Here is a 16,335-nt window from a genome sequence, read left to right on the forward strand (position 1 = left end):
CCCCCCGCCCCGCGTGCAAATAACACACGAGCAAAGCAGGGGATGAGTTCGTTGCCCCGCGCTCCCCTCGTTAAAAAAAATGACCGGCGTTTTCTTCCTCAAGTCCCAGCAATAATTGCATTCGCTGGGCACGCCGCCGATGCGGGCTGAAGGCTTGACTCCAACCAGCCGACCAACTTCCTCCTCCTCCGCAGACTTCAACCCCCGAGGTCTCGGCCCCGGCCCTGGCGCAGAGACGAGAGAGCAGTTACGCGTGTTGTGCACACGTTCATCACATGCATCCCGGTGTGCTTGGGAAGCTTTGGGCCTGTGCCGTGCGTGCAATGCCAGAGGGGGGCGAGCGTGCAAACGACATGGCACAGCAGTGGCCAGCGTGCGCAGCGCGGAGCGCTCACGGAGGAGCAGGGCAGGGCCACGCGCTCAACCATCTCCCCCTGGCTGGGCTTCAAGGCACGGGGCAGCCTAGACCCGCCTGCCCCTCTCCCAGGACTGGCCCCGCCAGGCGAGGGCGACTGGCAGCAGGCAGCCGGTCTCAAGCGCAGAAACTTCCCTGACTTTAGCGTGAAACAGTGCCAGCCGGGACCCGCGCCGTGCGAACACCAATGCCTCGGTGCTGGACGCAACGCAGAGGCAGCTCAGGCGCGTGCCGATCCAAGCACGGAAAACACGGGCGTGGACTCGGCTCGCTCGCAGCAGCATCTCAGCTGGCAGCAAGGAAGCCGTAAGCGTCTCGCCCTCCTGGCTGTCAGGGAAAGCTAGAAAACCCGACCCCCCACCCCAGCGTAACCGGGACGGAGAGGAACACCCGAGCCCACAGGTAGCCTGGCACACAGCCCCCCGAGCGAGTGAGCCGGTCCCTGCGTCTCACCCGCTGCCCGTGGAAGTCACATCGCCTGCACTTTGGGGGCGTTCCTCGCCGTGGACGAGCCACAGGGGTAGGCCCGGCCATGCCACAGGCTACATTTGGCGTCTTGAATGAACAAACAAACCGCAGATGAGCTCCAGCTGTTGCTGGAGGCAGCTCCCGGGGCCTTCAGCTTCAGCAGGGCACTCGCAGCATGAACACGCCAGCGGGGAAAGGGACAAACAGGCCGGCTGGGCTGGCACCGGCGCGAGGCAAAGCAGGCCCCAGGTAGTGCACAGAGGCCGGAGTGAGTCAGTCTGCAGGAGAGGACGATGAGCTTGCAGCTGTGGGAAAGCAGGAGCGTGGAGACTGACGAGAGGCGTCAGCGCCACGCACAACTCGTCCCACAGTCTGCGAGCCCGTACAACCTCCCGGAGGCTTCGCAGCCAGCGAAGGGGCTGCTAAAAGACCATGTCCGCGTGGCCTCTGCACGGGTGCCAGTAGACACAAGCTGCCTGGCAAGTTATGCCATGCTCACGACCGCAGGAGCCGAGGCCTGAGGGCGCTCACGCTGCGACTCAGGTGTCTTCTCTGGAGCGGGGCAGGAGCTGGCAATTGTCATCTGTGGCCTGAGGTCAGAGGGGAGGTCAGTGCACTCGGCAATCTGTCAGAGAGGCGATGCCAGGACAAGACACGGAGGTACTGAGAGAACTCATGCTTTAATAGACACAGAAATCACAAAGAAGGAAGGCCAAATGCCTTAGCAATTTCAATAAAAATATGAAATTCTTTTTACATGGTAAATTTCATAATATAAAAAGTTTAATGCTGTCTGGAAACAGAGTTTTAATTTACAAAAAAAGTCCGTATAGGCCAAACATGGCTAACACTGCATACAAGAAGAGTGAGTGCGCAGGAGCTGCTGCAGGGGAAGGCGGCAGAGCGGAGCAGTCCTCCTGGAGTTTCCCTCATCAAAGTCCTTCCAGAGGCTCTCTGCAGCGCAAGGGCCCGTTCACAGCGCACGGGAGCAGCCTGTCTGGACAACACGGCCGAGCAGAAGCGTCGCAAAGAGCCCCCATCTACTGACGCTGCTCAGCACCAGCTTGCGCTTACACTGGGACCCCCCATCCACCCGAACGAGGGGTGTTCATGAAACCCTACTGCAACCCAGGGGCAGCGTGTGCAGCTGTAGCTTCCCCTTTGCCACATTCACCCCTCAACGCTTTTTGCTTCCGTGCTTACATCGATTATGAGGAGGAAGACCAGCACCTGGCCAGCTCAGGCTAGCCAACGAAACCAGAATAAAACTGGATTTGGGTCAGTTGCATTTTTTGGCTGTTCCCATTTATTTAAGCTAAAGACAGTCAACAAACTATCTGTAAGTAGTGGCTTGCACAGTCAAACAGATGGGGTTAAACCAAACTAAAATACTTCCTATTGCCTTGGGGCTTCTGCACGTGGGAAGTTTATTGTGAAAGTGGAGTACACCTACTTCTTATTGCTCACTGTACTAGCAGTGTTGTCACTGGTACCATGCACAAATACAACGACGACAAACGCATGTAAATTCCACAAAAGGGAGTCTACTATCAAAACGAGAACAGGTTATCTTCGACGTCCTGAAAGCCTCCAAGCAAAGGGCAAACCTGCCCGATGCGCATTTTCCTCACAAAGGGGTTGCTTCCGATCTGGGGGGCAGGGGAGCGAGGCACCGGGGTTTGCGAGGTGTCTGCGGGCCCGAGTAGGCATCAAAACCAGGTGTTTGTGGGCTGTATCAATGGAAGCGCAGCTCCCACCATCCCTGTTCTGGCTGTGCTGGCCCTCCCTGTGTATGGGACACTGCTTCCCTCCAAGCTGAACCCCCCTCGTCTCTGCCTCCCCATCGCTTCCCGTGCTTAATGCATGTTACCTGATTCACGCTTCCTGAGCAGTTCAGGTGCCCGGTGGCCTTCAGCCACGTGGAAATGGGCTGTGCCAACACAGCAGCTTCCCACAGATGGTGGGTCTCTGACTACTGAAATACACAGCACATGGGGGCACTTCCAGCGTGCCACAGAGCACTGCGCCTGGAAACAAAAAGCTGGCCCAGCTCTCCTCCCCCTGCCCTAGGGTGAAATGAGGATGTCTCTTGGAACTGGAGCGAGTGGCATGGGGCCTCTCGGTGGCCTTGTGACCGCACCAGTTTGCATCAGTAACAGCATCCCCACTGCCCCAGAAGTCCTAGTCGCTGTCCTGGCCCATGGCTACCTGCCCCCAGCCATCCCTGGGAAGCTGCAATGCCCAGCCACGTAATCTGTATGAGGAAAGGGCATGGGACTGGCCTTGCTGTGTTGCTGCGTTCTGTAGCACGTGCCAGTGAATTCTGTAACTACCCTTTTTAACATTTGCTAATGAAATTAAAAGTCATAGGGTGAGGTCTGTCCTTCAACCCTGCCTCCTACCCCCCTGGACTATTTAGCTCAGTGGCTTTCAACCTTTTTGCATTTGTGGACTCCTTCGGAAATTTCAAACCGAGGTGAGGACCCCTGTGGATTGTAAGTTTGGGTGCACACATGCTGCTAATTGATCACAGTCATCTTTTGCTAAGTCTTTAGACACAGTCTATGGACCCCCAGGGTTAAAAACCACTGATTTATCTCCTTTCGGTCCTGGGCATTGCAAGTTTCCTGTTCACACTTCCCTGTTAGCTGTCTGTAGGAACACACCACACCTGTAGTGCTCGCACCACATCTGCTGCAGCTGCGATAAGGGAAACGTTCCTCCTTGGACCAGGGGATCTTCACGCTAAAGCAGGGCCAGCACTTGCTACATACATCACTGATGCACTGAGCTTCTCTCAGGGGCATCGAGGTGTGAGAACTGAATCCAGTGTCTTGCTCTCACACCTGTCCTCAGGGATTTCAAAAAGCAACACACATCCTAGGGCCCAGAACTTCAAAGCAGCCTCCAAACCTGCAGCTGGAGGGGCTATCAGCATCTAGAGCTGTGCCCAGCGAGCTGGCTGCCCTCACTCAAGTAGGTAGGTGCAACATGGGCACCTGCGCTGTGATACAACGAAGCCCAGGGCCACCCGGTTTCTACAACACCCCTGTGAGGTAGGTCGGTAGGTAGGAATCACTGTCCCCATTGAGGTGGCTGGGGAAGCGGAGGCACAGAGAGATGAGTCAGCCCAGGGTCACACAGTGACACGAACCTCTGAGAGTCCCATGACCCTATGCCGGGCCTGTGCAGGGCTGTGCTCTGATCTGGGGTGCCGCATGGCCAGGTCTCGTGACGGTGCATGACCTAAACACTCAGGCTTCCTCGTGTTCACTTCGGTGCTTGCATTGTGTAGCTTGGCTTGCATAAAACATGTCTTCCACCTTGACCCCAAAACCACCCGGGTGCCCGGCCTGCTGCCTTGCTCTCCGCAGAGCCTCCCGCCCCTCGCTGCTCCCAGGACCTGCAGCTCAGCAAACACGGGGTCCATAGGTTCTAGCATGCAGCCAGGCTGGACGGTCTCTCCCAGGTGCTCTCTGACAGCACGACAAGTACCTGCTTTGTCTGCTGGGATGCTTGGTCTGGAAAGGAAGGACTGAGAGACTTTCCACAGCAGCAAAATGAGGATGTGGACTGGGTGATGGGAAAGGGCGTAGAAGGGGTTGGCCAGCATGGGGAGGGGGTGCCTGAACAGGACGGGGCTCACAGTCAGGGTCCTGCAGGATGGAGGTGCCGGGCGTAACCCTCTCCCCTTCACCATACCCCACCCTCCCATTCCCAGCCCCTGTAGGCAGACGAGCTCCCTGCCATGATGAAGCCTGGCCCCAGGGAAATCGGGTGCAGTCAAGTTCAGAGCGTTTACCAGGACTGAACACCCATCTCTATCACGTGCCCACAACTCATGCTGGGGCTTTGCTTGTTAGGTGCCCAAATGTGCCTCTGGGACCAGACCAAGCAGCAGGAAAAAAGTCACCAGGAAAGCAGGATGTGGAAGGGAACGCACCTCCCCACAGCATAGCATCACAATGCTGCCAGGGTCCTGCCCAAGGAACCCAGCCATGGGGTCGAAGTGCTAACGTAGCAGTGCTGGGACCCAGCCGTACCCCATTATCACAGCCCTCCCCCACCCCCACATCAGCCCCCGAAACCAGAGAAAGGGCCGGTCCTTCTCTGGGCTGAAACTGCGCATGATTTTCTTGTGGCAGAAGTGAAAGCTTTGCTACTGCTCGCCGCCCCTCCAGGTCCCCAGCCACACACCATCTCTGTACAAACAATCCAACCGTGCAGCCTCCGTGCAGGCTAGGAAACAAATGCAGTAGGTGGTTTGAAAGCTATCGGGTTGTGAACAGGCAGGTCCCCTGGACCTGCCGCTGCAGAGAGTTAGTACTGAACGCTGCACAAAACCTGGCATCGGCTGCATCTGGCCAAAGCACCGACAAGAGGAACCGAGACCCATGAGCAGAAGGCCACGTTTGTGCTCTGCACAGCATGGGGCCAGCAGGTTTCATCTCTGTGCGCTGCAAACCACGGGTGTGACCGTGGCGCCTCAGGCACAACTCTGTGGCTTTGCATTGATCAAGGCAAGTGGGCGGAAGCGATTACTGAGAACCTTTAACATCATTGCAAGTGGAATCCACCGGTAGGAAAAGACATCTCAACACTTGGAGGAAGGAAAAAACCTTCCTGGCGACAAGAATTTGTAACCATTGCCCGACGGCAGCCTCAGCGGGCGTGCCGTTCCCGGAGTGCTGCTGGGAGGCGGAGGAGGAGAGGAAGCCCCTGCGTGGGTCGCCTCGGGGCGCCGGTGTCCGTTGGGGGGATTCTTTTGCGGGGACGCAAGGTGCCGGGGAACAGACAAATCCTTCAGCTCCAGCTTGTCCACACTCTCCTCCTTGCTGTGCCGCGGAGACAAGTTTAGCAAGCTGAGAACGTCTTTCTTAGAAGTCATTGTTCCCGGAGCCCCTCGAAAAATCTTCATGGGCCCAGGAGAGTGCTGGGGCGAGCTCTGCCAGAACATCTTCAGGTTGTGGATGGCCTGTACCTTCTCATCGATGGCTGCCATTTTCAGCTTGTCTATGTCGGGGGCATCGGCGGGGCTGGAGCGAGCGGAGCCAGCGGAGGAGTACGAGAGCGCCGGGGAGGGTGTGCTGCCCACGGGAGACTGGTGGCCTGAGCTTGGGGAGATGTTCCTGGGGGACTTGGAGATGTGCCCACTGTATGGAGAGCTGGGGTACTTGAGCTTGAAGTGAGGCTGCTCGATCAGGGAGCTGTGCAAGTCAGCACTCGGAGAGGGCTGCCCGCTGGACTGGCCGGTGCCGTCTTTGTTGGACGTCTCCGACATGGTGGGGCTGTTGTAGCCAGAGCTCACCTTCTGCAGGGACGAGCTCCTGGTTGGAGGCTTTGGTTTCATTGTCACGGGAGAGGGCTGGCTCTTGTTGCCGGAGCTCACAGGCCGGCTGAAGGCGCTGGTCTCGGAGGATCGGAAGGCGGAGGTGCTGGTGGGCGTCGTGGCACCGTCGGCCGGGCTGCTGCTCTTGCTCGCCTGGCTGCCGCTCCTCTGCAGACGCTCCACTGCCAGGAGGTGGCTCTGCGTCTCCTCCAGGATCTTCTGGGCCAGCTCCTGAGGGTCGAGCTTCTGGTTGTTGTCCTCCTGGGACTTGACAGTGCTGTCAGTCTCGGTGCTGGACTGGTCGGACTCCCCCGTGTCCGAGCTGGCCAGCTTCCCCACTTTCTGGAACGGCGAGTTTGGGCTGGGGATAAGAGTCATTTTGACGGGCGAGTTTGGGGTGCTGACAGAGGCCTTTGCCTCTCCCATCTGGCCGGCTTTGGACTGTTTGTGATCAGGTGAAAATCTCGCTTTTGCATCATCTGGGTAGCCAGCCAGGGGCTCGGTGCTGATGATAGAGAACCCTTCATACTCCTCATCGTCCTTGCTGCCCGCGGGGTTGGTCTGTGGAGACAGCTGGCTCCGTGGCCCCGGGGGCCGGTGGGGATAGACGTTCTTGGGCCGTTCGTAGTCCTGGCGTCCTCTGTGTCCGGCCCCTTCCGACACGCTCTCAGGCTTGGACGCGAAGCTCATGGAGGAAGCAATCGAGCTCAGGCTGTACACGGAAATGGCGTCTGAAGCCAAGCTGTCCGGACACGTTGGCGAGAACGGAGGGTTCTGGTACTGGGGCACTGGGTTGGAAACCGACTGGGCAGAGGCCAGGGACTCCAGCGAGGAGGAGCTGTCCAGGCTGAGGCGTTTGGGAAGCTCAGTAGAATCTAAATGGAAACACCCCCGGGTTAACAAACCCAGCTCATGCCCCAGGCCCCGCTGCGGAAAAGGAACAACCCGCCAGCCCGAAGCCTCGAGGCGACCGTCCATGAAACGTTCGCGTCTGGCGGGGTCCGTGCTACCCTCCCATCCCTCGGCTGTGCGAACATCCCAGAGAGGTGCGGCACGAGGCCGATCCCCTGCGTGAGGGCTGCTCTTGGGGTCTGTGCTGCCAACAGCGGCTGTTGTGTAGGGACGGACAGACTCCCCACGGGTCTTCCTCGACAGGAGAGCAACACCAGGGCAGGTCGGGGCTCAGGTCTTCCTCGACAGTAGAGTGACATCAGGGCAGGTCGGGGCCCGAGGCCCCCAGGCTGGTGGTGGGGGTGACCTCCTAGCCCCGCTGCTCTGCCCTCCCCGTGTTCATAGGCATGGACCTCTCTCCTGCTCTCTGCCCACTGCTCACCCTGGCACTGTCCCCTTCACCTCAGTCACTGCTATACCCACGCCTCGCGCAGCCCAGCCCAGCATGCCCCATCCTCCCAGGTACCACAGTAACGAGGGCAAATGCCAAGCAACGCAGTGCCAGAGCGTTGCTGTGCTTGCCTTGGGCTGCCCAGCATGGGCCCGATTCCCCAGGCAGGTCTCTGGTGCCAACTCCTGGGTATGGAAATACCGTACAGGGCCCTGGTGTAAGCAAGCACCAGAATCTGCTGCTGTGGCGAAGCTTCCCTCACCTTGGCACCAGAAACGACAGCACCCGCCTATCAGGCCGTGGCCCACCCCGTGCCCAAGGGATGGGAGCACACGAGCACGAGTGGCGTTACCAAAAAGTGCCAGCAGGGACTGGAGAGCAAAGTGCATGGTCCTGCGATTCGCTTGCTTCCCGGTTTTCAGTATCACTTCCTCCTGCCCGACTTCACAGAGATCAAACCCTGCAGAGGACACAGAGCCCAGAGCCGTTTCTCACCCAACGCACCCACCTCGCCCTTTTGTTAGTTGCATGCTCCCACCCAGCCAGCCACGGGGATGCCAGCCCCGGAAGACCCCCTGCAAGAGGCCAGCACCAGGAGAGGGATCCCTGCCCATGCCGGCTGGGGCAGGGGTCCTGGGAAGAGGCTCTGAGACCAGCATGGTGTAACGGTGGCACAGAGCAGGCTGGGGATCCAGCTCCCCTCCCCATGCCAGACCACAGCCGTGGCTGAAAAGCAAACAGAAGCTGGGGGCTTCCCACCTAGAGCTGCCAGGAACTCGTGGCAGCCTGGGAGCCGCCAGAGCTGGACGCTGATGGACACCTGGATGGGCGCCGTGGAGAAGTCCTGCTCCTTCTCTCCTGCTTGAAGCTGAACCAGGACCTGATGCAGCTGAGGGAAGAGAACAAACATCAGCCCTCCCGCACTGTCCTGCTCCCCTCGGCACTGACGCCCCGGTTCCCACACGAGGCCAGGCGCTGCCCGGCATGGTAAGAGAACAGGCCCCGGGACCCGCCCGTCACTGCCATCGTGGGCCCTGAGAGGGAGGCACTGGGGGAAGAGGCTGTTGCCAGAGCCAGAGGGCCAGGGTTGCAAGCACAGCAGGAAAGCAGCAGGAGCACAGGAGAGGAAGGTGGCGTGCAGCAGCTCCTCAGAGACACGGGTGAAAGGCCGTGGCCGGGCCGAGCAGTCTCGCAGGGCGCGAGGGAGCTCCAGCCGCCCTCGTTTCTCAGCTCAGCACTAGCACGAGGTTTGTGTTGCATGTCTCTGGGCTCCCAGAGGAGCTGCCCACCATTCCCAGCCCCTCCGACCTGTCCTGGGCCGCAGCGCCCGCTCCCAGCTGGTGCTCCGCAGAGCAGCATCAGCACCAAAAGGGGCAGAGAAGACAGCCAGGGTGAGGAGCGAGTCAAGGACCACTGCTGCTCCTGGCCCCACCGTGCCCTGAACCCGAGGAGCTCCAACGTCCCTGTGCCTGCGAGCCTGGGGGAAGCGCCAGTGGCACATGAGAGGCGACGCGTGCCAGAATTCGGGGGCAGCCTGCAGAGGTGCGGCCTGCCCTGCCCTGCCACGTGCGGTACTCACCATTCCCACCATATTTTTAACAGCCTTCATGCAGCAGAGAGCAAGAAAGGGAGAGGGGAAGAGAGAAAGAAGAAAGAAAGAACACAGGTTAGTCTTTGCTGTGATGGGCCCGGGACGAGGAGCACTGCAGGACAGCAACATCTCAGGCCTCGGGCCCGCCAGCCGGCTGCCGGCCACAGCGCGCAGAGCAGGAGACGCGACGGGTCAGGCTGAGGGCACCAGGCGTGCGGGGAGGAGGCACCTGGAAGCTCCCACAGGGATGCACCAGTGCCGCCCAGGCAGGGATTCAGGTCTGGATACACGCAGCCCCCCATGCTTCCCGTGGCACTGACACTCAACATGTCCAGCAGTCCCCAGCACCTGCCCTTGCCCGTGGTGCTCCTCCGCAGAGGATGGGCTCAGACAGTCGGGAGCCCTTTCAATGCCTGCCCTTTCCCTGCCTGGCAAGGGGCTGGACTAGGCAACGTGCCCGGGCCCCTTCCAGCCCTCGTGTCCTTCGGAAGCGAGGGGGACGCCAGCAGCACCCAGAGGTTTCAGAGGCAGAAGGCAGAGCAGGGAAAGGAGCAGTGCTGGCCGGCGGGCTCTCGATCATCTCAGCCCCTGCACAGGCAAACCCAGGGCACCGGCTGAGCAGAGCACAGCGCTGCGCTGCATGCCCCCACTCCAGCGGCAGAGACCCCCGTGCCAGCTGCCATGCGTCCCTGCCCCAGCTGGGGCAGATCAGCACGGGACGGAGGCGGCAGAAGCCAGCTGCTGGGGCGCAGGCACCAGCCAGCCAGGCGGGGGTCATCAGGACAGAGAGCAGAGCCACTGGGCAAGGGTAGCAGATAGACGGGAGGGGAAGGCAGAGGGGCGCTGGGCAGACCGAGTAGGGTGGGAAAGGGGCAGTGTGTTCCCCGAGGCTGCTGGGGGGAAGCGCCTGGAAGCCGGGGCGACGGGCTGACGAGCTCGACTCACCCGGTTGATGAGCTGCTCTCCAGTTTCCGATGCAGTGATCAGCTTACAAAGTGCCTGAAGTGCAGGGTTAGGCAAACCTGGGCAGAAGGAGAACAGGCCGGCTGCTGAGCTCAGCCTCTCGCCCCCAAGAGCTCCCGAGGGGCATGATCTGCCTCTCCTGCCCCCTCCCCCAACGCTGGGCGCAGGGGCGACGTGCCGGCTGAGCCCCGCGACGCCCGGCCCCACCGGCCAGCTCCTTACCGAGGAGGGACTGGATGGTGGTGCTGCACTGCTGCAGCCGCTCCCCAGGGTCCGTGGTGGGGAAGAACACGGCAGCGGGGAGGCCACTGGCAGGGGGGTCCAGCCGAAAGCCCACGGCTGTGAGCAGCGCCTGCCAGCCCGGGATGCCCCCCACTTTGTTCTCCACGCTCTGCTGGGAGGTGTACATGGAGTTGTGCTGCCCGTTCTGGATTCGCTGCAGCGACTTCTCCACCTCCAGAGGGAAAGGCAGTGTTAGTCGGGTCTGCCGGAGCTTTCCGGCCGCTCCCGTGTCCCCCGGATCGAGGGGCGATGTCAGCAGGGAAGAAGGGGCCAGGCCCCAGGAACAAGAGTCCGCTCATGCCTGGCCCACGGCCGCACTGCAAGGGCAGGGGCTGCAGAGCCCCCAGGCAGAGGGGTTTACGTGGGCTGGGAGGGGGGCACTGCCCCGGGAGGATCCCCTGCAAGCTGCCGGCCACGTCTGCCCCAGGAGATCAGTAAGGAGCCATGTCTGCAGCCTCCTGGGCCTGGGGCTTGCTGCCAGGGAGCAGCTGTCAATGTGGCGGCTGCAGGAGACTGGTGCTAAGGGACCCCTGCCCCCCGTGCCAGCCAGGCGAGAGCAGAAGGCACCGTATCCTGCCCTGCATCCTGCTGCTTGCCCCCGGCTCCCGTCCCCTTAGGTGGCACCTCCAGCCCCCCTGCCCCGAGCTGGGCTATGGGGCCTTCGGGGCAGCTGCTTCTGCCTCACCAGATGCAGCAGGACACGCAGCGCGTCGCGGGCTCTCTCGGGGTGCTGCAGGATCTCCGTCAGCGCCTGCCCGATCAGCGAGGATGGGCTGTTCAGCTTCACGTCGCTCCCAATGAGCACGAAGCCTGTGGGGCAGAGCAAGCACATCCCTCCTCGCACCCAGGACAGAAACAATGCCCGCTGCCCTCTGGGTGGGGATGGACTCTGGCAGGGCCTAGCCCAGGTACAAGGCAGGGCAAACAGGCCCACTCCTGTGTGCCGCACCCCTGGAAGATTTGGGCCCTTTCACAGTATAGCACATCATTAAACACACATCCCCATCTGAAATCGCCTGAACGCGCCCTGCGCGCTCGTGGGAAGCAGACCGTTCTGCCGTGCTGCCTCAGGCACGTCGGCCAGAGCCCCGTACCTGTCTGAGCGTGCCGCAGGGTACAGGGCTGCTCTCTGCGGGTGGAGACCCAGTGGGGCTTCCCTGGCACCAGCTCCTCCCCACACTGCCACGGAGATGAGCCCATGCCGCACAAGCTGCCCGCTCGCTGCCCCCACATCATGCACGCGGCCCCCTCACCTACCTGCCCAGTTGGAGGGGTGGGAGAAGGGCTTGCTGCTCTGCACGGTCTTCATGGCCTCGCCGAGGGCGGCGCTGGCCTTCATGCCGTTGAGCAGGGCGGAGTAGAAGGCATGCACAAACATCTTGGAGGCAGCCACGGGCACGGGCCAGAGCGACACCAGGACACACTGTGCGCCGGCCGCCAGGAAGGCCCTGGTCAGACCGATGACCCCGTCGGCTGTGACCTTGCTGTTGGACTCCTGGTAGGAGCCGAGCACCACGAGCTTGATGGGCAGCCGCAGGTCCAGGACGTCGGCGGCCGTGAGCAGGAACTCCTGCAGGGGCGGGCAGTCCGAGATGCTCTCCACGTCGCTGGCATCGTCCTGCACACGGAGGGACTCGGGGATGGTGTAGGGGTTGCCGAAAGAGCTCTTGCTGCTGGCCGGGTTGCTGTCGGCATTGGGGGTGAGCACCAGGGCGGCCAGCTTCCAGGAGACGTGGGTGGCGAAGTGCACGCACTCTGCCTGCGACAGCGCGCTCATGACCCGCTCCTTGGTGGCTGCGGCGCCCACCAGGGGCTGGCAGCCCAGCAGCTCTGACACCATGTAGGCCTCCTCTTCCGCGGACGGCATGGGTCCCCACAGCCACCTGTCCATCACGGTGGCTGGCAGCTTGGGGTTGCCGATGACGGCTGCCATGGAGGTGGAGCTGGAGTAGGCAGGGGCGTTCTTCCTCAGGTGGGACTGGAGAGACAGAGACAGAGACAGCGGAGCTTACAGAGCCGCCGGCGAGCCCAGGGCCTGCACCAGGTCTGCACATGGAGTGAGGGTTTGAGGGGCCCTGGGGCCATCTCGGCTCTCCACAGCAGGGCAGCTTCCTTCTTTCTGTCACCACTTTGCTGGCCCCACGTTCCTCCCATCCAAGCCCGCAGGAGGCTTTGCCTGCCAGCTCCCGGGAGGGGCAGGGGAATCACTGTGCGGAGTGCATATAGCGGGGTGAGCACACAGATCCAGGGAGAGGAGACATCCCCTATCCAGGGTCACACTGAACATGGGAACATGAGCCGCACCGCACACCCAAGCCAAGCTTTCTTCCTCTCACACGCCAGACCCGCCTGGGGGCCACGCTGGGACGGGGAGGTCCTCCGTCCATGGGGACAGCTGCGCTCCTCACAGCAGGGAGGCAGGCGGCATCCGAGCAAGGCTCCTGGGCTTGCGCTAACAGAGGGCTGCAGCCGCGTGTGGAAGGAAAGCCATTTGCCCTGGATTCACTTCCGGTGTCAGGACTGACCCGTGCAGCCCGCCCCCCTTATTTTTTTTTTTAAGGAAAATTTTGTGTCCTAAGCCAAATCCGCCAAATCAATTCCAAATTCGTGAGTCATTCAAGAACCATATCTGGCCCTACTACTGGCAAACATCCTCCACCCCCACCTCCAAATCGCTTGGCAAGCATCCTATGTGCAAGCCCAAACCTGGAGGCTTGGGGTTTGGATACCCCTGGGTTTCACTTGCCCTCAGCCGTATGGCTGCAGGAGCATGGCCGGCATGGCAGAAGGCACCACTGGCAGCTCCACGCTGCTGGGACAGCGGGTGCAGGACCCACACGTAGCGACCTGGGAGACCTGGTCCAAGCCGGCAGCCAGCCCAAGAGCATGGACACACAAGCTCCTTGGATGAGGGCTAGCTCGGATACATCTTTGAAGGCCCTTTTGCTCAGTGCGTGCAGCAGGGCTAAGCACATGCCCTGGGGAGGTGCTGGACTGTGGGCTCGGTGCTTCAGCCAATGTAACGGGGGGAGGCAGCGATCCCTGGGGGTCTCCTTGGTGCCGCAAGTTGGGACAAGGCAGGGCAGAGCAGGGCAGGGCTCCTTTGTGTGATGCAAACAGAGCCCCGCTCTGCTGGGCAGGGGGCCAGCGCAGTACCTTGGAGCTGGGGTTCAGAGACCGGATGGAGGGGACAGCGATGAGGCTGAAGCGCTCATAGAGATACTCGTTGGACGAGCTGCCCTTCAGGAGGGCGAAGGGGATCAGGTAGAGCTCTCCCTCGAGAACGAGGATCAGGTGGCGGTGCCGGCCAACGGGGCCACTGGAGTGCATCAGGCCCTGGGAAGGAAACACACGACAGCTCTCAGCCCCCCGCCAGCAGCGCCACCTTCCCAGGCCCCGTGCGGGGGCACTGGGTGCTCCAGGCCCCTGCCTGCTGCCTGGAAACCTCCATGAAAAACCATGGCTCTGCAGGGGTTTGGGGAGTTATTTTTGACTGGCCCCAAGATATAAATAGTAAAGACAGCACCATAAAGCCTTTGCTTCTCGCCTACTCCCTGCACACCACCGCGGCCACAGCAATGTCCCAGCCCGACCGCGATCCAGCAGAGCACAGCGGCCCTGTCCTGGCACCTCGGGGCTGGCTGATGCCTGGCAGCTCGCTAGGACCGGGAGGTGCTGCTTTGCTCCTGTGCAGAGGAACCCTGGCCAGAAGCGCCGGCGGGGGATTCGCTTCCCTACAGCCACAAGAGGCTGGCAGCCACTTGGCGAGTTGCCGGCCTGGTCCCCTCCTAACACCTGCTCCAGCCTGACCCTTCCCCTCCCACTCGATGCCCGCGTGCTGTCCGCGCCTCCCTCCGCAGACCGCCAGACAGAGGACGCAGCCTTCGCACCTGCTGCGGGAGCCAGCGAAGGACCCGGCGCACATGGGCAGGGCCAGCGGGGGACGGACGGTTGAAACCGGGAACTTTTTGCACGCCAGCTGTTTGATGGAACAAAATCTATCTTTCTGACCGCGTTTGAAATTTGGACAAAACATCACTGGATTCTGGAGAACGTGAGGTCGCGGCATTTTTAAACTGTGCTGCTTCTGGTGCCTGCCCATAGAGAAAGGAGGAAAGGCAGAGACAACCTCAGGGCCTCGCTGCCACGTGAGCTGCCTCAGGCCGCTCCAGACCCCACGAACTTTATGATCGAACCGGACAATTAGCTGCCTCCCAGAAAGCAAGCACCAGGCAGAGGCACTGCTTGACATGCCAGGCAGGCCCCTGGCCGCGTGCCTCGGCCAGGCTCCGCGCACGACGCGGGTGGAAGGGGCTGGGTGGCCTGCGGCCATCAGTTCATCGCCTCCCCTCACCAAAGCCTCGTGCAGGCACCTGCAGTGCTGGAGGCCACACAACCCTCTGCTCACGCTTGCCATCAATGTCTCCCCATGTTGCAAAGGGCCCTGCACGGAGACCACCTGGGGGTGGGGAGGCTGCTGCCCAGCACAGCAGGACTTGGAGGGCACGTACGGTGCAGAAATGTCAGCAGCGCCAAACTGGGTCGGACCAGCAGCCCACCTACCCCGTGCCCCGCCTCTGACAGTGGTGGGCGCGGGTGCTCTACCGGGACAGCATTGACCTGCGTGTCCCTGGAGTCGTCCACCCTGTCAGACCTTCCCCGGCATCTGCCGCGACCAGTTTTGAACTGCCGGGGGATACATCTCTGGCCGTCCAGTTCAACAGCGCTGGGCACGTGCCAGTCCCGGCACCACGTCGCTACAGGTATGCGACCTCCACTTTCATCTCTCCGGTCCGGCTGCTCCAAGCTCACTGGACTCCACCTCCGCCGCCCCCCAAAACCAGGAGCCTGCCGGTCACGCGTGACACAGGCAGCATGGAAGCGGTGCCTCCATCTGGCCAGTCCAGAGCAGCCAACCCGCAGTCGCTACCCGTTAGTGAGCCATTCACTGCCCGCGTGTTGGAGCAGCCGGTGCCACGGGCCGGTCGCCTGTCTGCCCATTGACAGTGGAGCTTTCCTGCCTGCCCTGCTGGGACCTTGCCACCACCCTGACCCATTCTGGCGTCACCCAGATCCACATGCTCAGGGTGCTGCCTCCAGCGCAGGATGGAGACCAGGGCTCTAGTTTCTCCTGAGCAACACCCGTGCCGCTGCCTTCAGCCGCTGCCAGCATCGGTCTTGACAGGACAAAGACGACCCCTCCAGCAAGCCAGGACGCCGCTGCCCGTATCCTCTCGGTGCGGCGTCCTGTGCTGCACCCCCGTCTCCCCCGCCTGCCTGCTCCCCACCGGAGCCGCTGGGTTGAAGCATCGGTGCTTGTGTTTCACTGGCTGTAACCGCAGAAAGCTGGCACATGCCTGTCCACTCCGGTGCGCTGGGCTGGATGTTGTATGCTCTGTCCCTCGGCCTTGTTAAGTGCCTTGCTTCAGAGGGTGTTTCCACCTGGGCTGCACCCTGCAGAGCCCGTCCCCACCCCAGGCAGGACATGGCTGGCAGGGACCTGCCAGTGAACGCACCAGGTCTGGAAACACAGGGGTTAGGTGGTGGCCAGCCATGGATGCCTGGACACGCTGGAAACACATACGGAGCCACCTCTCTGCAAGCAAGACCCAGCGGCCACACACCTTCAGAGAAGGATCTGGTGAGTTTTCTGGGTGGTGCCAGGTCTTCACCTCCATCCTGGCCCTCAGCTCTCTGCCCTGCCCCATGGGAGCGACCCCAAGAGAAGCAGGGCTCTACCACGGCGGTCTCGACCCACCGGCAGCTGCAGAGACCGACGCTGGGAGAGGAACTGAAGTCACCCTCGCTGCGTCCCAAAAGCTGCCCGAGGCCGCGCCGCACCCCAACAAGAGGCAGTCGCAGCAGCTTCCCAGAGAGAAACCATGAACAAGGCACTGCCTTTCCTATCAAAATGGGAACGGAGCCGCCGAAGAAAAAGGAAATTC

General features: G+C 61.5%; 1 protein-coding gene across 3 annotated transcripts in view; it reads right to left on the reverse strand.

Annotated features, from left to right (window-relative positions):
- Positions 1-1,545: 1,545 nt before the first annotated feature.
- The window catches only part of TTC28 (tetratricopeptide repeat domain 28), a 296,592-nt gene continuing 281,802 nt past the window's right edge, over positions 1,546-16,335 (reverse strand). For 2 of the 3 annotated variants that reach the window (XM_019507357.1, XM_019507359.1), the window contains exons 14-22: positions 13,547-13,726; positions 11,648-12,368; positions 11,076-11,200; positions 10,331-10,562; positions 10,091-10,167; positions 9,134-9,157; positions 8,314-8,443; positions 7,907-8,014; positions 1,546-7,087 (exon numbers count right to left, since the gene is read on the reverse strand). In XM_019507357.1, the coding sequence (XP_019362902.1) occupies positions 5,478-7,087; positions 7,907-8,014; positions 8,314-8,443; positions 9,134-9,157; positions 10,091-10,167; positions 10,331-10,562; positions 11,076-11,200; positions 11,648-12,368; positions 13,547-13,726 (3,207 nt within the window). In that variant the 3' untranslated portion in view covers positions 1,546-5,477. The remainder of the gene's footprint in view (positions 7,088-7,906; positions 8,015-8,313; positions 8,444-9,133; positions 9,158-10,090; positions 10,168-10,330; positions 10,563-11,075; positions 11,201-11,647; positions 12,369-13,546; positions 13,727-16,335) is intronic. The other variant, XM_019507358.1, reaches the window with a different exon arrangement.

This window comes from Gavialis gangeticus, unplaced genomic scaffold (assembly GCF_001723915.1).
Source record: "Gavialis gangeticus isolate Ggan-Ray unplaced genomic scaffold, GavGan_comp1, whole genome shotgun sequence".
NCBI classification, from domain to species: domain Eukaryota; kingdom Metazoa; phylum Chordata; order Crocodylia; family Gavialidae; genus Gavialis; species Gavialis gangeticus.